The following is a 26,182-nucleotide window of genomic DNA, read 5'->3' as shown; positions in this document are numbered from 1 at the left end:
CAAAGCCTTGATGTTCATGTGTCCACGGTAAGACAGACTGTCTACAAATGGAGAAAGTTTAGCACTGTTGCTACTCTCCCTAGGCGTAGTCGTCCTGTAAAAATGACTGCAAGAGCACAGCACATAATGCTTAATGAGGTAAAGAAGAATCCTAGAGTGCCAGCTAAAGACCTACAGAAATCTCTGTCACATGATAACATTTTTGTTGACACATCTACAATAAGGAAAACATTAAACAAGAATGGAATACATGGGAGGACACCATGGAGGAAGCCATTGCTGTCCAAAAAAAAAAATTGCAGCATGTTTGAAGTTTGCAAAAGAGCACCTGGATGTTCCACAGCACTACTGGCAAAATATACTGTGGACAGATGAAACCAAAATTGAGTTGTTTGGGAAAAATACACAACACTATGTGTGGAGAAAAAAAGGCACAGCACACCAACATCAAAACCTCATCCCCACTGTAAAACATGGCGGAGGGAGCATCATGGTTTGGGGCTGCTTTGCTGCCTCAGGGCCTGGACAGATTGTTGTCATTGATGGGAAAATGAATTCCAGAGTTTATCAGGATATTTTGCAGGAAAACGTACGACCATCTGTCCGCCAACTGAAGCTCCGCAGAGGATGGGTGATGCAACAGGACAATGACCCAAAGCATACAAGTAATTCAACAAAACAATGGCTTCAACAGAACAGAATACGCCTTCTGGAGTGGCTCAGTCAGAGTCCTGACCTCAACCCAATTGAAATGCTGTGGCATGACCTTAAGAGACCGATTCACACCAGACATCCCAAGAATATTGCTACACTGAAACAGTTTTGTGAAGAGGAGTGGTCCAAAATTACTCCAGATCACTGTGCAGATCTGATCTGCAACTACAGGAAATGTTTGGTTGAGGTTATTGCTGCCAAAGGAGGGTCAACCAGTTATTAAGTCCAAAGGTTCACATACTTTTTCCACCCTGCACTGTGAATGTTTCCATCTTATGTTCAATTAAAACATGACAACAGCTAATGTTTGTGTAGTATTATTTTAAGCAGACTGTGTTTTTCTATTGTTGTGACTTACATGACGTTTAGAGCACATTTTATGGCCAATTCATGCAAAACTCCACGTAATCCCAAAGGGTTCACATACTTTTTCTTGCAACTGTATATAGCCAAGATATTGCAATGGAATTTGGCTTGGACAAATGTGCCACATTTACTCTCAAACAAGAAAAAATAATGAAAACTGAAGGAATCAAGATGCCCCACGGAAATAACATTAAGAGTCTGGATGAGGAAGATTACTACAAATACTTGGGTATCCCTCAAGCTGACAACATTAAGCACACTGAAGTCAAGAAAAAGATTAGAGGTGAATACATCAAAAGAGTGAAGAAGATCTTTAAGTTCAAACTCAATGGAGAAAATACTGCGAAGGCAATCAACACCTGGGCAATTCCAGTCATTAGATACACAGCTGGAAGAGTGGACTGGACTCAAGCAGAACTAAAAGCAATGGATAGGAAGACCAGAAAAATAATGACAATGAATCATGCCCTTCATCCACGCAGTGACATTGACAGACTCTATCCACCAAGGCAAATAGGTGTACGTGGAATGCTTCAAGTACATCAGATGGTTGAAGAAAGTAGTATATCAGGAAGGCTTACAGACTACTGGAGAGACCAAACTGGCCTAAAGAAAGACCAAATGAAGAACGGAATAGAGGCATGGGAAGACAAAGCACTACATGACCAGTACATTAAAAAAAATAGCCGGGAAAGCAGATAATAACAAGACCTGGCAATGGCTTAGAGCAAGAAAGTTGAAGAAAGAGACCGAGGGACTAATTCTGGCTGCACAAGACCAAACCTTAAGGACAAATGCATACAAAGTCAAAACTAAGAAGACAGCAACAGACAGTAAGTGCCTCCTATGCAAAGAAGCTGAAGAAACAGTGGACCACCTGGTAAGCTGCTGCAAGAAGATCGCACAGACTAACTACAAGCAGTGGCATGACAAAGTAGCAACAATGGTGCATTGGAAGATCTGCAAGAAATATCATTTGCCTCTAAGCAAGAACTAGCTGGTGGGATCATAAAATAGAGAAAGTCATAGAAAATGATAAAGTTAAACTGCTCTGGGACTTCAGAATTCAAACAGACAAACATCTGCAACATAACACCCCGGACTTAACAATTGTCTGTAAGAAAGACAAAAAAGTCTGGATAGTGTACGTGGCAGTGCCTGGAGACAGCAGAATAGACAAGAAAGAACTGGAGAAGATAACAAATACAAAGACCTACAAATACAAATAGAAACATTGTGGCAAAGGCAATAGACGCCTTGGGTGCAATCACAAAACAACTGGAGCACCACTTGAACACCACTGGCATCGACAAATTCGCCATTAGTCAATTGCAAAAGGCGGCCTTACTAGGAACTGCTTCCATCCTGCGACGATATCTATACCATCAAACATCCACATATGCCTATCCCAGGTCCTTGGTAAGGACTCGATAGACAAAAATGCCAAATCCAGTCTGAACAGCTGGCTGACTGTGCGAATAATAATAATAATAATAATAATAATAATAATAATAATAATAATAATAATAATAACAACAACAACAACAACAATAACAATAATAAAATAAAAATAAAAATAAAAATAATAATCATCCCTCAGTGGGGCATTACCTTGACATGATTGTGGGGTTTGTGTGCTCTGAGGAAGATGAGAGCTATGCCAGAGGTTCAATCATACTGGACAAGTCTCACCAGAAGATTTGGACAAATATTATCTCTCCCATAAAAAATATGGTGAGACATAAATTTTAGAAAACCTAACCAGCTCGGACATCACCTTGCTTAACAAGGTCCGCACTAGATGTTGGAGTTCCTGGATATCTGGTGAAAAATGGGCTACAGGACTCAGAATGGTTGTCTGAACAACCAGGGCCAGCAGCTGCAGAACTACTGGAAGAAAAAGTCAGGGACCAGAGAGACACTTTGTCCAGAATGCCACAAGGAAATATCAGGCTAAAGGCACAGGAAAGATTAAGGAAAGGAAGTGCATGCTGGGGAAGGAAGAGCAAGTGGCTAAGAGTTGTGATATTTAGCTAGCTCTGACATGGGCACAAAGCAGAGATGCTGACTCAGTTATTAATGCTTTCTTCACAAAAATCTTTTTTCACTTTTGCAGATGTCAGTCTAGCTTTCATATGTAGTAGACAACATAATAAAAATTCAGTCTTGATCACAGAAAACTAGTCTGTCAGGAGAGATGTGTGTCTGTGTTGGAAAACAGTCTGTTGGCGATGATCAGTCTGAGCCTGAGGAAGGGGTCAAACGCGTCATCAGTCTCGAGTCCCTTTGCACCCCAAATAGAACTAAGTCCAGCCCACCTTGAATTCCACTGACTCTTATCTACCACCCATTTGCTTTGACTGTTAGTAGTTCAGATTCTTGTAGAGAGCTTAAGTTTGCAATACATCTTTATATTCATTTGAACTGTCTGGATTTCTTGATTTCTCACACTTGACAATCATTCTTTTGTGGTTCTGCCTAGCACTTGGAAATGGGAAACAGAAACAGTTCAGGTGGAACAAAGATACATTGAAGTAAACAGAATTTCTTTCTAAGTAGAGGCATATAGCATTGATCTACTGATACTTTCCCTTGCATTTTCCTAGTGCAGTATTTCAATTGCTGATTAATAACCAGAGATGTCAAATGCCAGCAAGTGCCAAACAGCCATTGACAAGCACTCTCATTCACTTCCCTTACCAGTTTGGATTCAAAGCATCTGAACAGAATCCTACCCTAACCCATATTAAAACAAACAGTCTTTTATCTTCATAATCTGACAAATTAGTCATTTTTACATCACCATACTGCATAGTATTATACAGACCCTCAGTCCATGGCAGGCACCCCAAGTTCTAATTAATGGATACCACCTGTTTAAACACTATTAGCTAATGAGATTTCTTTCTTTTCTCTCTGCTGCTTTTTCATTTCTTTTAAGGTCTACACAGAAATATAATCTTTATTTAAGTCCCACAAATGTTCTCTTCTAGCAATGAGAGTTTATCACAAAAACTAAAACCAGCATTGTTTTTTTGGTTATCAGGTTACAGTAGCTTAAGTCTCTAAGTACTAGAATCTCCATATAGCTGATCAGTTACAGCTGTTAATTGTGGAGTGGGGAGACCCGCTGACATCTGTTTCTTGCCCAGTTACCTAATGGTTCATTTCCAGGTCTTAAAAGGGTAGTACCCTCCATCCAAAGACAATGTCCAACTCTGCCAAGATCTGCCTTCCATCCTGCTTGCCTTGTGCTGGTTTGTTCATACAATGCAAATTTGAGTGAACTCACATCTGCCACTGATCGACCCAATTCATGAGCAATCTTTTCCCATCGACCAGGCGTCCCTCCTGGGAACTTAACCATACTTCTTGTCAGTTGGCTAAGGTCCTCTTCCATCCATTCAGGGACCTGTAAAATATTTGTAAAACATTTATTATACTAGGCAACTCGAAGGGTTTTTATAGTAATGAAAAACACCAAACATGACTCTTAAATAAAACAGTCCAATAAAATCTATTAAGCAGTAAGAATGTTTTTTACAGCTTTTTAATGGTGCCTACTCGCAGAAGATCCAACTTATCTGATTTATGTAACAGATGTTGTCCACCTATCTTGAAGACTAAGTCTATCTATGTACAAACAATGGACAGACAATTCTATCTTTTTGTGGGTTTTTAACTTATAGCCACTACAAAAAAAGCACAGAGAATGTATTCCTTGGGGAAGCATATTTAGAAATGATGAACCAGGCCCCTTATTTAACAAAATAGATATATTTGTTAAATTGCTCTGGCAGAAAAAGGATTTTGAGAGATTGTGAATAATGTGTTAAAAACAGCCAAGCCTGCATAGGTCCTGAGCATAGTACACTCATTAGGGATGGTAGAAAACCTACCCATCAACTTCCAGGCATAACACACCCATTCTGAACAATTTCTTCCTTTTTGAATCCTTTCTCCAAGCAAAAGGAACTGTATGGAAAAGACTTCACAAGCACCCAAAAAGCAATTTTCACTGTCTTTTTCCTATCAAAACACCATCTGGATCAGGCTTCCTCTGCACTGATATAGGCAGTGAGCAACAGCTTCCTATTTCTCTTTTATTTCTAAAAGGAGCCTTTTATGACAAATATCTCCCCCTAATCACTATTTCTGATAATGAACAGGCAGGCATCAAGCAGTTTGCATTACAGAGCCATCAGTGCTAAACAACAGTCAGAGGTGAATGACCCCTGGGACCATCTCCACAGCTACAGCAAAGCTTCTGCCTGACACTAATCCTGCCTGTCATTCTCCCACTGTGCTCGAACTGCACTGACGTCCGCCTGCTGCACTGCAAGCAGAAACGGGGCCCTCCCTGACTTTTTACTGTCTCCCCCAATCAATGGCTCCAGCGTGCTCTTTTCACAATGTCCAAATGGCAGCTTCACTCATCGTCAGAGGGCCTTGCCCCTTGTTTAAAGGGGCTCCCCAAAGGCACTGCCATTTGCATTCATTTGCAAAGCAAACTACTCTTATTCACTTTGTTCAGGGCGATCAGGAATGCTCCCTGAAGCAGAGAAATTGGCATAAATATACAGCCTGCTGCTTAAAAGACAGTAAATAATAGCCAATAATTGGAAGGAGTTTTCTCAGTCATCCTTCTCTTGTGTCCATACGTGTCTTTGTCCATCCAAAGGCAAAATCAAATCTATTTGGATTATTGTACAATATCAATGATCAAAATAGAATACAGGAGCACAAAGTAGATGAAGACCTAGCACAGAATGTCCCTTTTCAGCAGAAGAACATGCATACACTCACAAAGTGGCATTGGTTTGGCCTATAAAAAGGAAGAGCTAATTTCCACTAGACAGTAATCATAGCCCTCAATGAGGAGATTCTACTAGCCAGTTTCCCTAAAGCATCACTTAGAACAAGGGTATCAAACTCAATTTAATTGAGGGGCATATCAGCATTGTAGTTGCCCTTGGAGGAGGCCAGATGGGCATGGCTGGGTGGGCACAGCCAATTGGGTGAGTGTGGCCAGGTGGACATGGCTGGCTCAACATTGCTTGCGTCGAGGGTGCCTGTAAGGGGGCGGGGAGGGCTGTAGGGGATCCAGGGGTCTCCGATGGAGGGGGCGGAACCAGAGATGGCCTGGTCCATTGGAGGAGCCTCGCTCGTGGGGGCCTTGGACAGTAGCACAGTCTGCCCAGGGCCCTAGGGGGCAGGGGATGGGTGCCCATCCTGGTCCTCAAGCTCTCAGGATGCTGGGACCAGGCTCAGGCAGAGCAGGAAGGGGAATCCCAGCTGCCTCTTGGGGATGGGGGGCTCCTTCCCTTCCCATTTGCTCTTGGGGTGTGGCGCCGGGCAGGAAGCTGATCCTGTGTGTAGTGGAGCTGGAGAGCAAAGATGGACAATGGGGACTGGGTGGGCAGGGGCCGTGGTATGGCAGTGATGGTGACTGGCTGGGCTGTCTCGCCATGGCCTCACCATCTGTCTTTGCTTGCCCACACCTGCCATACCTGAGATGGGGCAGGCAGCTGCCTGGTCACCTGGCAGGCTGGATCACATGCCTCCCCCCCCATGCCTCTACCTCCCTGCCACTTGGAGGGCCAGCTCAGTGTCCACGGCACTGGGATCCATTGTCTCTCTTTGCTTGCCTGTGCCTGCTGTGACTAGTCTGGTGTGGCTGGCCAGCTGGCGCATCTGGCAGGCTGGATCATTTGCCTCACCTCATGCCTATGCCTCCACCTGTCACTTGGATGGATGGCCCGGCAGCTATGGGGCTTGGACCCAACTGCATGGCATGGGCTGCAGAACCCCAGGGTGTGCTGTCTGATGGGCCACTGAGGGGTGGCAGGCTGCAGCTGCCAGGCACCACCAGCCCACGTGTGCTTGCCACTCCTGTGTGTGCACCTGCGTGTTGCTCAGCTGGGTCAGGCTGGACCGGCAGGGGTTAGTCCCTCGCTATATCAAGTGTCGGCCCGCAGGCTGGATCTAGCCCCATTGCTGGCTGGATCCTGCCCACGGGCCTTGAGTTTGACATGTCTGCATTAGAATTATGCATAGCAAAATTAACCATCCAAGTAGCAGAGTATCAAATGTACGCAACTGGAAACCTTTGCAGTATACTGCAATATATATTGAAGATCTTATTGCCTCAAATCAATGAGAATATTGAAAAGATACCATCTTTAGAAGATGTTATAAATTATCAGAAGAGAAGCTGAAAAGTGGATATTCTTCTGTATAAAATGGAGACAGCCTATAATGTTCACTAAACTACTTTGGGACATCAGGCAACTGATTTGCTATCAACACTAAGAAATGGCATTGTATACTAGTCAACAGATATTCAAGTTCTTTGAAAATCCAAAAAGTTTTGAACCCTTTGAAATTGGGTAGAGTGGTACAATAGGAAAGGTGTCAGAATCCATTTATATCACATTCATAAATGTATGTTTAAAACATTATCCCCCCCCCCCTGGATTCTGCCATCTCCTGAGGAAGGAGGAGCGGATGTGGATTCAGCCTGCCTTAGGTTATTTCAAAGACCAAGGGAAACCTTTTGAACTGGGGGAACAAAGGGGAGGGTTAGGGAAGAAGGCATCTGGCCTGTGTCTCCATTTTAATCTGTAAAGGAAGAAGGCAATAATCGTAAAGATCTGAAGTTCCCTTTTTCCCACGAAAGGGATGATACGAAGTAAATGATGGGGGGCTGACCAAATGGGGTTGAGGGAAGGGGGGTTGAACCGGGAACTCTTTATAAAGTTTCAATCTGTAAAACAATACCAGGTCCTGTCTTGTATTTCCACAACCAAACATGTCCTAGTAAAAATTCCTTTTGGACTAGAACTGACTCCAAGAGTTTTTGTTTTCCTAAGACGTGGATTGGGGTGGGTCCTGACAAAAGGGGAATGATACTTCTCTTTAATATATAAAAATATTAAATATAAGCATTTGTACATAAGTAGTCCTTGACTTACTACAATTGAGCATTAAATTTCTGTTGCTAAGTGAAACATTTGTTAAGTAAATTTTGCCCGATTTTACAATCTTTCTTGTCAGTTGTTAAGTGAATTTCTATGGTTGTTAAGTTAGTAACAAAGTTGATAAGTGATTCTGCCTTCCCCATTGACTTCGTTTATCAGGTCACAAAAGGCGATCACATGACTTTGGGAGACTGAAACCATCATAAATATGAACCAGTTGCCAAGCATCCATTTTTGATCATGTGACCATGAAGATACTGAAATGGCTGTAAGTCTGAAAAACAGACATAAATAATTTTTATACATACAAAATGCTCCTAAATTATTTAAAAATCATCACTTTTGGAGTCTCAGTGCATATATTTATCAATCAAAAAAGGTTGTTTATTATTAAGATCTATCTCTTTCAACCTAAAAGTGTTATCTTAATGGTTAACTACACTAGAGGCCTTACACATGTACTGGGCATAAAGTATAAAGCCTAACACAGAAACCTTCATTATCAAATAGTCTCATGCATTGTGCAGTTGTTTATTTAGCTTTGAGTGAAACATTTAAATAACATTTAAATAATTTTATGTTTATCAACACTGATGTTTTAGAAATCATAGCTAATACTGATATAAATTTATTTTTATTTCCAAAGGTTTAAGTTATGTAAATATTAGAATGTTAATATCTCTAGTTAATATTGTATAAAAATCATTGTAGCAAACTAACACAATATATTATGTTTTATGGTAATACAATAAAATAAATGATAGAGAAAAAGATTTATTTTTACACTTCTGAGCCATAGGACAGTTCCTCCTCCCTGCGCTTAAGATGTCACTGACTGTTCCTCCAAAATGCTGCCTGCCGCATTCTTTAAATAATATTTTTGCAAATAGAATTTCCTGCATTACAAGAGAGGCAACACACCAAACTCTAGTGCAGGGGTCCACAATCCCTGGTCCATGGACCAGTAACAGGTCGCGGCATGCCAGAAACTGGTCCGCGCAAACAAGCAAAGCCCCATTTGCGAGATGCAGGCAGTACATGAAACGACACCCCTTCCGGTCTGCGGAAAAACCTTTCTCCACGAATCCAGTTCCTGGTGCCCAAGGTTGGGGACCTCTGCTCTAGTGAACAAAGATAGCCCAATTAATATGTTCATTATTTTTTTACTTGAAATTCCTTCTTAGCTAAATGATGATAACTTGTGCTGAAGCAAAGGTAAGTAATCTTTGGAGTTTGTTGACTTTTTTCAGATTGTAGGCATATATATGGACATTTTTTAAAGCATTTGGTTACTGGTTACATTCACAAAGTGGTTGCCATGATGGTCTTGTGCAGAAAGAAAATGATTATTGTAGCCAAATCTGGCTTCTTTTTCTAGCACTACATTGTATCTCTGCCTTTTGAAAAGCAAGTGAGTGAATTTTCAATAAAGCAAAATTTTAATTTAATATTGGGTTTTATAAAATATTTTTATTTTCCAGTTATGTCTTTCCATGCATACTACATTCCTATTTAATTATTTTTAGTCAGAATAATATTTGGCAGGCAGTCTGGAGAGAAATATTCATGAAATAGATAAAATTTATAATTTTCCTTTGAAACTTTTGAAAGAGTAAAATAATTTGATGAATATCAACATAAACTGAAAGCACTATCTTAATATACTTTCTTTCAATTTGGAATTTATCTTCTATTAAGATAACTATAATGTGCCAAATCATTTTCACACTGAATCTAATAAGCACTTTAAGAATGATAAATAGAGAATGCAAATATTGTACTCCAGGATTGACTATGCATTTCCATTTTTCTAGGAAAGTGCATCTTCCACATTTTCAACATTTCCATAATTGTTACACCTAGAGTTAAATCAAAGGAATTAGACTACAGCCAGTTTTGCAGGGTATCTGATGCTTTACATGGACATATAGTCTGGAGAATTTCACACAGATCTGAGAAGTGACTCTTTAGAAGCCAAGATAAAATTTAGATGTCAACAGCAGAAAAGAACCCACTATAATTAGAATGCTACTAAAAGCATAGTTGAGCTTTTCTCTCCAAAAGTCAGATTGTTCTTAGAAATGTCCACAATTGATACTACGGGAAACATTTCAAACATTTTATACAGCATCCATCCTCAAGCAAGAGTCCACAAGTTTCTCCACCAGAATTTTCCCTTCTCAGAAAAGTTTAGATACCTAAAATGCAAAACCCAAACCATTTTATGTTAGAAATCAGCCCTCCACAATCCTTGTTTGTTGGTGAAGAGCCACAGCTTTGTTCTCCTCTTTTTTAAAGGTTTGCTGAATTTACAGCTCTTAGGCAACAGTTAATTGGGCCTTTAGATGCACCAGAACCTCCTACAATTCAACTGCTACAATCATCTAGGAGGGTGGCCACAGTGTGAATTTATTTTCCTGCTCCAAAGCCAATACTATGAGAGTTAAATGAATGCATATGCATAAGCCTTTATCACTTCAAACTACATTTGTCCAATATTGCCCAAAACCTGGCCAGAACTCATTTCTATGGTAAAGTAATAGAAAATGCCACATAGCGAGGGGACAGCTGTTGTATCTACACAAGCATCCAGATTTTACATCAGAAAAGCTGTGCTTTGGGATTAAGTCCCCACATTGAATGCTGTGCAGTCAAAAAGAAAAGCCAGAAACAAGAGGCCCTATTTTTAACACAAAAATTAGAAGGGATTTGTGCAGTTCATAAATATTCGTATGATTTGGTGAAAGAACAGAAGGAGGTTACCATATTACATTTCAATAATGCATATCAACTTCTATTAGCTTATTATGTTTATTGCTGTTTTAAGTAAATATTATTATATATATTTTCTCCTCAGGTGGTTCTAATTTGTAATAATTAAAAGTAATTAAACACAGTGCTTATTTACATGAACATGCACATGGATTTTGTTGACCCATCAAAGTCTAGCTGAATTTTTAGTGTTCTGTTATTGATTTTCTTTCAGAAAATTCTATTGCTCTTGATTTAAAATTATTTATTTTAGTTTCATGTTATCCAGCATATCTGAAGTTAGCACTTCTAACTAGAATAGTATGGATTATTTAGTGCAGGGATGTTAAACTGCTGGCCCACGGGCCAAACATGTCATGCTGAAGCCGCGCCCACCCCATTGCAGGCAATGGCAAAATAGTCTCGATATGTCGTGCAACGTCATGAGTTTGATTTAGAGTAAAAACCTAAGATTGTTATAAAATTCCTGCCATCAATTATTTATTTATTTATTATTTATTAGGAAAAGCAAACTTTGATTTTTGATTAATGATATTTTTTTAAGAACTTCACAATAGTCTAACATGGTGTTTTCAAACTTGCCAACTTTTAAGCTATATGAATTTCAATTCCCCAACCAACATGTTGGCTGAAAGAACTATGGGAGTTGAAGTACATATATATTAAAGTTGCCAAAAACAGTCACTAGTGCATTTATCTGTATCCTTCAGCACTGTAATGGCAATTAAAGAAGCAAAAGCCAATATAATAAAACTGAGATCTGAGCAAGTCATGGATACCCATACTTGACAGCAGAGAATGGACAGCTGCAGTTCTCTTTTGTGCAATTCCAGCTGAATTTCTCATGATACTTTGGCCTCACTCATGAATCCATAATCTACCTACCTGAACAAAAGGGGGGGAAAGTCAGAAAATCATAGATGGCTTCCATTATTTTTTCTAAAGATTCTAAAACCTGAAACAGAAGTAGCACAACGTAGCTGTCTAAGATAGGTATATTAATTCTACTCATTCCAAAGCAAAGTTAACATTGTTAATTGTTCTGAAAACACTGTTGCATGTCAACAGTGTCATTTAGAACAGGACATTCGGAGAAATCTAGTAGACAGTATTTGGGAGAAGTATTTTGTAAATTCACATAATCTTTAAGGATCTTTCTATCAATTGTCTGGCGACCCCACACCTGTTGAATGTCTGTCTCATCCATCTCTCCCAGCTTCAAGATGAGTTAAAAGATTAAAGCCAACTAACCTTGATCTATAAAGCAATCATAACACATGTGAGAGAATAAAATCTTTACAACTCATAAAACACAAATTCTTTACTTACATTTTAATCTCCTAGATTTTTAAGAACTAATGGAAATTGTGATCATTTTACAATATCACCTTAAAAAACAAAAGTTTTTTTAATTATTGAGTATGGCATCCAGTTAATAATAGCATAAAAATCAAATTAAAAGGAGCAATATATACTGTCTCACAAGATCAAAATAAAGATAAAAATATTCTCAATTCTATTGGGGTCATCAGACATCTTAATTCTCTTGGTGTCATCAGCCATTAACTGCCCACAAGTCTGAAAAAGCCCCAAGATTTGATTTGTTTTGAAAAATATTAAATTTATACCTCTATCTTCATTAAAATAGGACTAAGGTAGCAAAAAATTAACTAATTTGCTTCACATTAAAACACCTAAAACATTAACTCTGACAGTTTCTCAGATAAAACTACTGGTAAAATAAATCATCTTAAATATCCCAAGTCGGTGAATAAACTATTTTTTCAATAACCATGGAACACAGTTGTCCAGCTCATCTTAACAGCAAGGATTCTGGAGTCTAGAAAAAGCCCCTAAGAGCCACATCCTGCATTTGTGCCAAACACACTTCTGCTGAATTTTAAAACTGAGATAGATTCAAAAGGAAAAATGTGATAAACATTCTATTTCCAATTGTCATAAGCAACAGTGGAAATAACTTCCCAATTTTATCAATAAAATTGTACCTTGTCTTTATACTGTCAAAAGCTTTAGTATACTATTGTGGTCCAGGTAAAGTTTCCAAGTAATTTTTGAGTACTAATAATAGCAATCTAACTCAGACCCAATTATAATTGCCAAAATGGCCAGATCTGTTAAAAGTACCAACAGTAGCCAGATTTGATATAGTAATAGGCTGGGTGAGCTACTGATGAACTCTGGATATCCACTCAGGGCTGAATCCAAGAGGGCACCCAAGTTACAAATCTTTCAGGCAAGCTCAGCTTGATCTCATATGAGTAGGTTCAGTCTGAATTGCTTTTTCAGTTGACCAGAGGATTCTCCATCTTGTATGGATTAAGCTAGTCAAAATCTATGAAAAGTGTATGTGTGTGTGGAGGGAAGAGTTAGGAATGCTGTTGTTAAGGAGTTCCTGACAGCTTGTAAGGTATTAGTTTAGTTTAGTTTAGTTTTATTAAATTTTTATACCGCCCTTCTCCCGAAGGACTCAGGGCGGTGAACAGGGAATATAATAAAAATACAAAAATACAAAAGTTAAAATAGAATTAAATTAATGCCCAAAATAAAACAATAAAATATACAAATAATTAAAACCCTAAATTAACTCCCCATCAGGCCAGGCCAGCTTGTTCAAATAAGTGGGTCTTTAACCCGCGCCGGAAGGAGCGGAGATCCGGTGCCATCCGGAGCTCAACCGGCAGCTGATTCCACAGAGCCGGGGCGCCCACAGAGAAGGCCCTCCCCCTGGGGGCCACCAGCCGGCATTCTCTAACCGGAGGCACCGTGAGGAGGCCCTCTCTGTGGGAATGCACAGGGCGGAGGGGAGTTGACGCCGGCAGCAGGTGGTCCCCGAGGTATTCCGGACCCATGCCATGTAAGGACTTAAAAACCATCACTAAGACCTTGAACCTCACCCGGAAGACAACTGGTAACCAATGCAGCTCGCGGAGCAAAGGTGTAACATGGGATTACCATGCTTGGTGTGAATACTTTTTATGTTATGTGTTTCAATCTGTTTGCTTGAACTAATAAGAAAGCTTATAACTCTATTTACTGGAGTGTTTATTCATTGCCTCTGGATCCAAAAGAACTACTTGCCTGGGCACCTAATCACTGCCCTGACACTTGGCAAAACATAATTAGCCACAAAGTTGGATCCAGTGATAATGCCCTTCTGGGAAACAAAATCTGCTAGGCAAGGTGATAGTGACCAGAATTCTATCTCTGGTTGACCCAGCAAAAGTGTCTGGGGTCAGTGGCTCAAATATTAAACCAGATGATCTCACCAGTGTCATGACAGCATGAGGCACAATTTGGAGATCCAATGCAATGCTTAAATGCATGTAGTTACTGGGAGTGGAAGAGAAAAGGGGCAGAAATCAGTGGATGAAGTACAATGGGTCTTTCTCACAGTGCTCCAAAATGTCTAGGAGCAATTAAAAGCTAGTCAGAGAAAGGTACAGCAGCAAGATAAGAATTTATTGCTTATAAAGATTAGCAATCCCTATTGAAAGTGGCACTGGAAGATTGGGAGGGAATCAGCAGAGCAACTAACTGTATGGCTGCTTGATTTGAAAAATTAAAGCATCATAAACAGGCAAAGAAAAGGTGCATACCCAACTTGCAAAGTTAAAGCTCTCATCTTATCCTGGGAGTGGAATATAGAAACTTGGGATGGTCATATGTGAAATTTTGATGATCCAGATTAAGGGAGTGGGGAGGTGCCTCCAATTTCCTTGTGGAGAAGACACGGTGCCTGGAAATTTTATACACTGTGTAAAAACTGGTGGGTTATTGTATTTTTGCTGTCTTTAGGAATTCATTTAGGGCCATTTTAGACAAAGGAATAAAAGAGAAGAAGTCTGGTATGCTCTTGCTTTGTGAGCGTTAAAATATAATTCATTGTCTGCATTTGGAACTCCTTGTCATTGCAAAGGGTGTATATGGTTGTTGTCAAACGTATGTATTTTTCCCTCCCTCCCTTCCTTTTTTAAAAATCAAGGAAAGAAAGGGCTACTTTTTTTTAAAAAGACAAGCATTTTGGTATGGTGTTTAAAGGCACCAGGCTAGAAACTCAGAAATTGTGAATTCTGGTTTTGCTTTTTTCACTACATCCAATTGGGTGATTCTAGGCTAATAATTTTCTTTCAGCTTTAGGAATGATGCACTTACAAGCTACTTTCAAAAAAGTTGTCAACAATACTAAAAATTAAGATTAATTTAAAAACAAAAAAGAAATTAGAGGAAAATCCCCAACCTAAAGTTGTCAAAAGTAGGTGAGAGACACAGTGTTGCTTTCATTTCTGGCATGCATCTGGGATTAGTTTACTAAAAAAAACTGCTTCTAAATGTACCAGGACCTGTTATTTATAGCCACCATCACCACCACCCCTGCCCCAAACTGACAAATAAAACAATGTAGTTTTGCAATAATTGTGGAAAAGGTGGCTAAAGTCCACTTGGGAAGACAATTAAATGTAAGGTTACTAGGACACTAGAGGTTGTACAATAAATTAGCCATTAAGCAAACTGAAACCTCCAGAAATAATTTGAACACGGGAGCTGTGCATGGAAATCATACAGGATTTCAGACCCCACAATTTTCATTGGGGTGGGAGGGGGGGAAAGGGTTAGTCCATGGAAGTAGCATAACAGGAGCCTTAAAAATATATTTTAGGCTATTAACTTTGAGAGATGGGGAGAAGTTTTTTTTCTACTCTAGTGTAAAAGTAACTGCAGTAAATGGGCTGGACTTTTAAGGCCCGTGTCATCAAAACATTTAAGTCTTTTTGTAAATGTATTTTCCTAAAACTGTTACTGTTAGGAAAAGATGATTGCTCCTCTTGAGGAGGCCTAGGCAGTCTTTGAAAAGCAAGTCTGCTTATTGCTATTGCTTAACTATTATGCAACCCCAAGAATGTTTTACATTCCTCTAGTTTTTACTAACAATTCCCTGCCCTTCCAAGTGGAGTCCATTACTGGCTGTAATGCAAATTGCTGGAAGAGAGAGAAGGAAAAAAAAAGAAAGAGACACCAAGACTAGAAGAAAGGAAAGTTGAAGGTGTCTTTGCTTATAGCATCAAGAAGAAGAAATCAGGAAAGTAAAAGTGCTGAAAGGACAGAAAAAAGTAAAAGAAAAGAGAGAATCCCAAATGATGATGAGGAAAGCCAAAAGTATTTTCAAGGGGAGAGGAAAGTTCTCATTGAAAACAATGAAAGCAATGGTGGTGACTTCATTTGTTTTAGCTTTTAAACTCAAGATCGATTATAAGGAAAAGTTTATTGGATTTTACTTAGGCCTCAACATGGCATATAATGAATAAAAGTGAAAAGAAAATATATTTTGGGCAATGTTTGACAAAGTCTCCCTGGGCTGATATAGGCTATCTGAAAAAAATTTAAAACAACTTTTGGCTGTGGAAGCAGTTCAAGCACAGAATATCCATAGGTTTTCTTCTTCCCAGCTTGGTAAATTTTGATTTGCTCACCTGAGAATGGGTAGTTAATTCTAATGATCGACAGATCAAACACTAGCAAAAAAATTGAAGAGTCCTATGGTCAAGAAGGATATAGGTTTAACCTCATACTATAGTTGACAAGGTAAAGTAGATTCTCCTTCATTGGTTGGTGAAAGAGGAGGTTGTATGAAATTGGAAAGACGATGCTTTAAATTAGGTTATATTTTAGTTTAATAAGCTATTTCTTTATAAATGCCAGAATAAGGGAATCTTTTAAAACTGGCAGTGGAAGTCACACAGGATGGACGTACATCTGTGACAAATTGACTCTAATCAAAAGAAGTGGCCTATAGGATTCTGGTCACAGTTCTTGAAAGTGCAGAAGTGTTTTAAAAGCAATTGCTGGCAATTTTCTGTGCACCACAACAGATCAAGGGAATCATCCCAGTCACAGTTAAAACAGTCACCCAATATAGAGGTGGATAAATGATTCCAAACAAGAAAAAGAAGGTCGAGGTCAGCACAAGCCTTTACTCTGGAGAAATGGAAAGTTTATTTATAACTGAAAAGTATGCTAACTTTATCATAATTATGCATTGAATGGATGGTAGTTTGGAGACAATTCATATTTTTTTTTGAAAAGGTTAATAATGAGCTCTGAAGAATCCCACTGAAAAAAATTAAACGATTGGGAGATGCAGTAGGTAAACAATCTTTGCCCTCTCCTTTGCAAATGATCTGAATGTCCCTTGAAGCCTCCATTTGTTTTAATGTACAAATGCCCACCGGTGGCATTTGAAAAGCAATTGGGGTTCTTGGTGCTAGCCAAATTTGGTTGGCTTTTTGCCAATATTTCATTACCCAACTAGATAATATCATCAGTGCTTATTTGCACAAGAGGCTAGACCTTTGATCCTATAGGTCTGGTTTTTCCTTCATATTAAGAACTTTCTAGAGGTCTGGTTGTCTTTCCGAGCTACCCTCCTTGTTTTTCACCCCTGCTTATTGAATAAAGGGGAGGGGGGAAATCTTCACATAGCTGCAACAGCTTTTCTTCTCTGTGAAAGTCTGAGTTTTTAGTCATGGGCCATCAGGTGTTGCAGTCTCATGACTACAGAAGGCCATGAAATCATGGTGGCAGGTTTGATAGAAACCTTGGGATTGTTGTTTGTTGGGAGATTCTATATGGAACTTGGTGCCGGGTCCTGTGGAAATTAACCACCCTTGGGGTATCTTTCCTGTCATTACTAAAGAGCTCCTGGTACCTTGTAAGAGATTTGAGTATTATCTTGCTTGGTACATATGCTTTTTATATTATGCTTTTCAATCCATTTGCTTAATAATAAAGCTTAAAATTCTTTTATTTACTGGAGTATTCATTGTCTCTGGATCTAAAAAAAAACAATTGCTTGGACATCAGATCACTGTCCTGACACTTGGCAAAAACATTCAGTAGCCAAGCTCAGTCAGAGAGCAGACCCATTCAAAAAGTGTTAAAAATATAAATTTTACTGGCCAGGAATCCTGGTGCTGGGTCCTGTGGAAATTAACCATCCTTGGGGTATCTTTCCTGTCCTTATTAAAGTACTCCTGGTAGCCTGTAAAATCCACCTGTAGGAAGAAACAGTACCAGAAAGATGTTCATTGATCCTGAATGTTGTTGAGAGATCTAGCAGAACCAAAGCTAATGTATTTCTTTTTTTTATCCATTTTCTAGAATTGATGAGCTAGGGTAAACCAAACCTGCTACAGGTTCCAAATAAGATATATTGAAAAAATGTAGATTAATCTTCAGAGTTGGCCCACCACCAATTTAGAACCTTGCTCTGAAATGTTGACATTATTCATCACAGGGATCACACAAAAGAATCCCACCATGGTTAAATGATGTTAAAAATACAGCCTCATTCAATTAGAACTTCTCTAGCTGATTTAATCAGACAGTATAGATACAGATCAAATATCCTCATACTCAGACATACCTTCTGAATAAAAAACAAAAAGATGATACAGGTATTGAATCCATATCTTTTTGCAGATGTTTGCATTCAAAATTGTAAATCTGAAGTTAATCTGAACAAAAATTTATATTCAATAACTAATTTAATTTTTTCGTCTTTCAATTGCTCTTTATATCAAGATCAAGATCATTTTTTTCACTTATGCTGACAGTGAAATATCCAATAAGTTTAAAAGCTGGTGAATAATAGAGGAATGTAGGAAATGTGGGAAGGATCAATTATACCAGAATTTGCAAAGGTTAACTAATCCCCAAGCATTAGAATTAGAACAGATAAAAGGCATTTTACCTGGAAAATGTTTACTAAATTGATCACAATGGTAGAAAGTCGTCTACCAGGCCTACAAAGTTAAACAGTTAAACTTTAGCAATCTCCACATCATTTATTCAGATGAAACAAGAAAAAACAATGTAGTCAGAAAAATCTCTTACAATATATTTTGTACTTATTTTATTGAATTTCTCTAAAAATACAATAGATGGGATCATAAAATGGGATTTAATGCTCAGGAACAAATATATCACCCAATCAAATAATTTCTCAAGAAAACATATTACTAAATTTCTGGATCAGCATTTTGGATATCTTCTAAATGGTTCCAACAATACAAATTCCACCCACAATCGGGAGACATACAAGTTGCTGATTATTATTATTACGGTTGGTCACATTGTCAGCCAAATGTTTAGACAGGATTTGGTATCTGTGTCTATTGAATCCTTCCAAGGACATGGGAAGGCAGGTTTTTTAATCTGTTGTTTAGAATGTAATTGTTTGATGATGATGATGATGATGATGATAACGATGATATGATGATGCTTTTAAAGAAAAAAATAATAAATCCAAAGATTTTGCAAGAAGCTAGGGGCATAGTGCTATCAAAAGGTGAACTAATTTACACTCTATGCTTATACAGTGACAGAACAGTGTGTGACCATATCCCCATTTTATTATTTTATTGATTAGACTTTTATCCTTTTATTACTTTATTAATAACTCAAGGCGGTGAACATGTCTAATATTCCTTTTTCCTCCTATTTTCCCCACAACAACAATCCTGTGAAGTTGGTTGGGCCGAGAGAGCAACTGGTCCAAAGTCAGCCAGCCGACTTTCATACCTAAGGCAGGGTAACAGTCTCTTAGTTTCTAGATCAGCATCTTAGCCTCTGCTGTCTAACCAATTAAAGGCTAATCAATTAAAACAACTAAGTAAAAAGGAATTAATAAATAAGGCTTTTTAACATGTTTTTCTTTCCTATCATGCAAAAAAAAATTAAACTCCAACATATTAAACTTTTGATTGAATAAACAACAAAAAACAATGGAAGTTCTGTGTAAAATGCCGAAATCCAAATAGTTTTATCTATTCAATATATACTTTTATTTTCTTTAAACAAATGTTTTGAAATACAGCAAGAGTTAAGAGCAGAAACAAAATCACAAGTATAATTTTCTCCATTTTTGTTCTTGAGTTAGAGGCATTATAAGAATATTCCATGTGTTACTTGATTGGGCAAGATGAGACACATACACACAAACATCCACAGGAGAGCAAGTGGGAACTCTATGTGCAGAAGCTTTTAAGCAAATAGGACCTTTTTGACAATGAAGGATGCTTGTCTACATGAGTATCTCCACTGGGTTTCCATTAACACTTAATCCTAATCCAAATTAACACAGCACAATTGATATATACCCTGCTATATTTATTTAAACTAATAAAAGCTGAATCACAGTTTAACTCAACAAAGAGTTCTGCCTTTTTCCCCTAGGAAAAGGTGCCTAAGCCACCTAATAGTTTTGGTTGCTTCTTGTTATACAGTAAATTCATTCAATTTGCTTCTTAAGGAAATTCATTTAGGACATAGGTCCTATGAAAATAGCAGATGCTGACTTCTGGTTTGCCAAGCCAGCCGACATGGACGTCTGGAGGAGGCTCTCGTCTTCCACGTCCAGTTTTCGCATGGCTGGGGGGGGGTCCTAAAAGGGCCAAAGAGCCGCCTTGGAGGGGCGACCAGATAGAAGGGGCTTTTGCAGAAACGCGGAAGAGCCGCAACCCCTCTGTTAGTGCCTGCATTCCCTTTGTACCAGCGGACAAAAGACTGGCCATAGTAATATGGCCAAGTCAAACTTACCATCAGGCAACATTAAAGCAGCGTGGAGGAGACGGGGGTAAAATTCCTCTCTTATACCTTAATCTTTTCACCTAAATAAGCTGCTAAGTACCTTCCCCCCTGTGGAGAGGGAGGGGGGAATTCAACCCTCCTTTCAAATAAGTGGCAAGTAAGCTCAGGGGTGTGTTTTTAAAAAAACATTGAAAAAAGAAATGGACTAAAAAAAAAGAACTTTCAAAGTGCTTGGGGGACACCCAGTGGCTAAACCTGAAATTGCAATCTGACTTTCTCTTTAAAAAAAATCAAGAAAATATTTAAGAAAAACAAGGTAAGATTAACCTTGAACACCAGATGTGAAACTTCACCATGGAAGAGTTTCAAAAACAAATCTATGCTATGTGGGAAATATCTTACCAAACATATCAGTTCCTTTCTACAGCTGGTGATGAAATAAGAGGTTTTGGAAAAGAATTAGAAAGCATCTCGAAGAAACAAACTCAAACTGTGACTACAACTAATATTTTATCGGGACAAAACTTAACAGAAGAAATTGAACAATCAAATACATTGGCAGAAGAATTAAATATTCAACAAATACAGATTTTTGAAGATCATAATTTATTCAGTCCACGACAATTATATCAAGAGGCAAAAATAATTAGAAGATTTGGTGCTATTAACAGACTCCTCAATTCTTCAAAAATGGAGACTGGAGGGATGCTTCAATATGATATAACGCAAGAATGCTTTGATGACCCTGAGGCAAAGAAGTGAAAAATGACATGGCAAAGGAAGAAAGCAAGAATAAGATTGAAGAAATATGGACATTCTTAAGAGGCCTGAAATAGATAATACCAAAATAGACAAGATTGTATTTGGATTATGAGAGATTGTTTTGATGAGTAGATAAAAATGCTGATTAATTAAAAAAAAACATAGATGTATGAATACTAACATTGAAATATTGAGCTCTTTAAATGACATAGAATAAGATGTATATATGTTAAGAATGATAGAATGTAAGTAATATACTTGGATGTAGTGACATGAAAGGATGTATTACTGTTGAAACGGAAGAAATTTTGGTTAATTTTTAATATGTGGAAACTATAAATGAGAAATAAGAATATTATATTGTCCTCCTCCTCTTTCTCCTCCTTGCAATTGGTATCCTAATGACTACCATTTTAATATTGTACTACTAACATTGATATGGAAATGAGATAAATAAGAAGTGTATTTGCATTACTAGGTATTGGAAAAATTGTGTAAAGGGAAAGGAGGTTATTTAGCAATATGAAGATGAGAAATATTAAATGTTTAATTTTAATATCAATGTAAAATTAAAACTAGAAAAATATATAAGGTGTTTGATGTTTTAAAGATGGAATGTTAAAATATAAAATATACTAAAGTATTGACAAATATAAGAAAACTATTAAATGACTAATGGATTGCAATGAGAAGTATGTTAATTTAGATAAGAGATAATTTGTATTAAAAGAAATAAGAGAGAGGAAGTATTGGTTACAACAATTTGGAGATTTGTAATAATATGTGTTTGTCTGAAATGGAATTATTGTAACCCAGACACCATTTTGCTTTTTAAAGATACTATTGTAATATTGGAAAACTAATAAAAAATAAAAAAATAAAATCCCCCCCAAAAAGCAAATAGCAGATGCTCAGCAATGACTGATTACATTCCTTTTTGTTAACATTTGAATACCTGATACTTCTGAACTTGTTTTAAAAAACAATTGAATTATGTCATTTTTTCCCCTTATCTATTGGCCTAGTCCAGTGATGGCAAACTTTTTTGTGAAAAATTCAAAAATTTGATTCTGCTGATCTCTGTCTCAGTTTCTCTTTTTCCCTCTCCCTCTCTTTCTCACACAAACACACAGACACACACACCTGAACAAAAAACCCAATTCTTTATATTCCCCCACCCTAAGCCACGCTAAATAGCAGCAGTTGGTTCTGAAGTGAAGGCCCAGGCCCTGATTTCAGCCATAGTGCCATCACTGCCAGTGTAAAAAGCCACTTTGCACCATTATCCAAGAAGCATGAGCCTTGGGGACCAGCGCTATTGCCCGCAGAGCCCAGTGCTTTCCAAGTTCTGCAATGATACACTTTCTGTTGACAGATAACTGTAGCCTACCTGAGACTGCTCCAGATTGCCTAAGGCTTTCATTTTTAAAGCAGCTTTGAAAAATGTTCTTCCACAGCCTCTGCCGCCTCCAGTACCCTCTGGAAGCATACCCTGTACTCATGTGATTTTCCAGAGGCTCATGAAGCCATGCAAGAACTCACCCCATTCCTACATGGCCTCCAGCCTCTAATAATCACATGGTAATGGGCATGATTTTGAGAATAGTGCTGTTGGCCAGCACTCACCATCATTGGGTTAATCTTTTCCCCTCCACTCCTGTTGTTTTCATTTATTCAAATTTACTCATATTCTCCTTGTTCTTTTAGGATTTTTTGGGTAACAAAAAATACCTATTATTAGGTGAAATATGATTATTTGACCTGAAATCTGAATCCAGTTTTTAGTACCAGAACCATTTCATACAAATCTTAACTCTAAATTCAGCTGTACCCATATATTAAATATAATGGCTCCTTAAAAAGCCAGACCTACCTTTTGAAGTAAGGTAGACCATGACAGATGGAAAATTGGGATTACCTTCAGTTAAATTGGTTTAAGTGAACCAATTGAAGAAATTGGTTTACTACTTTAGTTTTTCTAAGCACATGGCTTTCCAGAGTGATTTGTTGTCTTGCCCTATAACGTCTCACTCTCTGAAAGCATGTTTAAAGAGATGACACAGGTCTTTAATGTATTTGATCATATAATCAACAACTTAATTTTGTTAACTTTCTAAATCAACAAATTTAACAGCAAAGCTCAAGTGTCAAATAGTGATCTGCAACATAATTTTTCAACTGTATTAGTACAATTTAACAATCATTTTTATAAAAATGCTAGAACTAGAACAGAACAAAGTTAATCTAACAAGCCTTGTATGTAGAACAAGCCAAACTGCCTTTTCTTAGAAATAGAAGGAAAAAGAGATGGAGCCTATGAATCATGACAAGAAAAGAGAGAGATAACTTCAACATAACAAAATTCATCCAGCTCTAGTCAGAGGAAAAATTATTGCTTTCTCTGTCACTCAAACCATTTCTCAGCCGCCACCCCCTTAACAGAACCCCTGAATACCTTAACCATCAAATGACAGAAAGCGAACACTGCTGAATAAAAAATCCCTAGTAGCTTGGTACAACAAACATGATTGATACGAACAGATTCTGTGAAGAATATTCTGGTTTTTTTCATCTATTAAAACAAACATTACTATCACATTTTTATTTTGAGGCTATTATAAGCTAGTCCAATTAATAACATATCAATTCTGGCATTCCTATCTCCTGAGAATCATCACCAGGTCTCTAGATGGACCATAATTAAGATAATTATTTTTGATCTTTGCTGTTTCTGCAAACTTGACAATATTGAGTAGATTAATTTAGAGTAAAAGCTTTCATAGAATAAAACCACATTTTCACCAGTTACAACTGTTTAAAATATTGATGCTCAATCCATTGACATTACTTAGATCTACTATGCTCAAATATTATTTACATTAGATTAATTTTATGATACATTTTATACTGTTGGAGCTCATACAGAGCGTTTTACTTTCTTCCAAAACTAAGGACAGATTTCACTGTCAATGCCAAGAAAAAAGGAGGAGAAGCTCTTGAATCATTTTTTAATCTAATATAAAATATAAAAATGAAATAGCACCATCCTTCCAAGTTGGACTTTCAGTATTTCTTTCATGTTCTCTAATAATCATCTGAATTTGTGCAGCCTAGATATGGCAGCCCCACTAACAGCAATATTGCTAGCCATATTATTATTTCTATTCTGTACCAGCTACAACTGATACAGAATGCAGTGGCGCGGATAGTTCTGGAGGCCACATGGGTGGCACATGTGACACTGCTGTTATGAGAATTGCACTGGTTGCCAGTTTGCTTCCAGGTCCAATTCAAGATGTTGGTTACTACTTCTAAAGTCCTTTATGGCATGGATCCAGGGCATCTGAGGAATTACCTTACCCCAGGCTGCCCATCATCTTCGTTTTTAATTTTATTTTTTTAACTTTTTTATTCTATTTTAATGGCTTTTTCTACTTTCTAACTTTTACTATAGTAGTGTAAATTGTCCAGAGTCCCTGTATCAGTGAGATGGGCGGCATAAAAAACCAGTAATATTATGTTTTCCCATATCATTTAGAGATTGATGTCAATGCTGCTAACATTGGATATTCCCGCTCTGACAACTGATGAAAATGCAGCCATTTTCTCGCTTTTTCTTACTTTAGATATCAAGTGCAGTGGCAGGGGTGTGTGTGTGTGTGTTGGAATGTAAGCTCAGCTAGCCATAATAATAACGCTGCTGTGGGAACCCAAGGACAAGCTGATTACGTTTTGGCGGGCTGTGGAGCTGAGGAGAAAGCCCACACTTTGAGCTAATTGGGAAATATGATTTATGAGTTTATTGGGAGTGGGAGTTGTACTGTTACTTTTATCTATCTTATACAATGCAAACTCCATTAATTCTGCTAAGACATGACTTTTAATATTTTGCAAATATTTCTTTTCTTCCTACCTCCCTCCTTCCCTCCCTCTCTCTCCGATGCATTTCATCATTACATAAACATTCAAGAAATTTGTTTACCTTCCTCTTCAGAAAAACTGGTTGTCCTGCTTATTCATATGCATATGTGTAATTCAATATTAACCAACTGAAATACTATTAATAAACTATGTACTCATCAATGATTAACCAAACACAACAAATACTTTTTCAAATGTATTATTTCTTTCATATTTACAAAATATTACCTGTCCCAGTGATAATTATAGCACAATTGCTAGCACAATTTCCAAGACTAAATCCTCCTTCCCATTTCAGTCTGATCAACTGAATCTAGATTAGCTGTTAACATAGTCTGTATCAGACCAGTGCCTTCCAGATAGGTTATACCCAGTTATTGTTTTTACACAATCACGCACAGCAAAACAAAAACAACTTGGTGGAGACACTCAGGAGAAACTTGATTTTCTAAGAAAATAGTGCATTTGGCCAAGAAAAAAATAAAGATACTATGGAATATAATTGTTATAATTATAATTTTTAGAACACTAGGAATGCTCACACTGTAAAAAAGCAATGTCTACTCCAAATCTCTTTTTTGACTATACCACACTGTGGTGTTGTTGGAGGTTTTAAAAAAGGAGAAACTGCTTCTAGGAATGGAATAAAAAAAGTGATAAGTAGTATTTAATTTATATTAAAGTAGTATTAATGAAACCACAGATTTCATTAATTAGAAATAGCTTGTGATTCTAGCCATTACATTTCCTGCATCTTTTGTTAAATTTTGAGCAATTATTTAACTCTGCAATTACATCCAGGCCATTACTGAAATTCAAAAATCTACATATAAATACTAAGTGCAATAAAGTATGCATTTATTATATACAAAAAGGTACACCTATAACATAATGGATTTTTTCCTTAATTTTCTAAAATATTTAATTGCTAACCTACTGACTGAAACTAAATTTCTTATTGCTTGTTTTTTTTTATTGAAAAGTTTTACAATACATTTTTGAATACAACCCCCCTCCCCCTCCCCTCTCCCCAAATTACTGCTTTGTTTTTTAAGTTGGGT

At 37.6% G+C, this 26,182-nt stretch overlaps 1 protein-coding gene across 2 annotated transcripts in view; it reads right to left on the bottom strand.

Moving 5' to 3' along the window:
- The window catches only part of DNAJC1 (DnaJ heat shock protein family (Hsp40) member C1), a 131,730-nt gene that overhangs the window by 24,717 nt on the left and 80,831 nt on the right, over positions 1-26,182 (bottom strand). For both annotated transcript variants that reach the window (XM_083377984.1, XM_083377985.1), the window contains exon 9: positions 4,373-4,492. In XM_083377984.1, coding sequence (XP_083234110.1) covers positions 4,373-4,492 — 120 coding nt within the window. The remainder of the gene's footprint in view (positions 1-4,372; positions 4,493-26,182) is intronic.

The sequence above is a fragment of the Vipera ursinii genome (genome assembly GCF_947247035.1).
Source record: "Vipera ursinii genome assembly, chromosome: Z".
In the NCBI taxonomy this organism is placed as follows: Eukaryota; Metazoa; Chordata; class Lepidosauria; order Squamata; family Viperidae; genus Vipera; species Vipera ursinii.
This window is presented reverse-complemented; position numbering and strand designations above follow the sequence as displayed.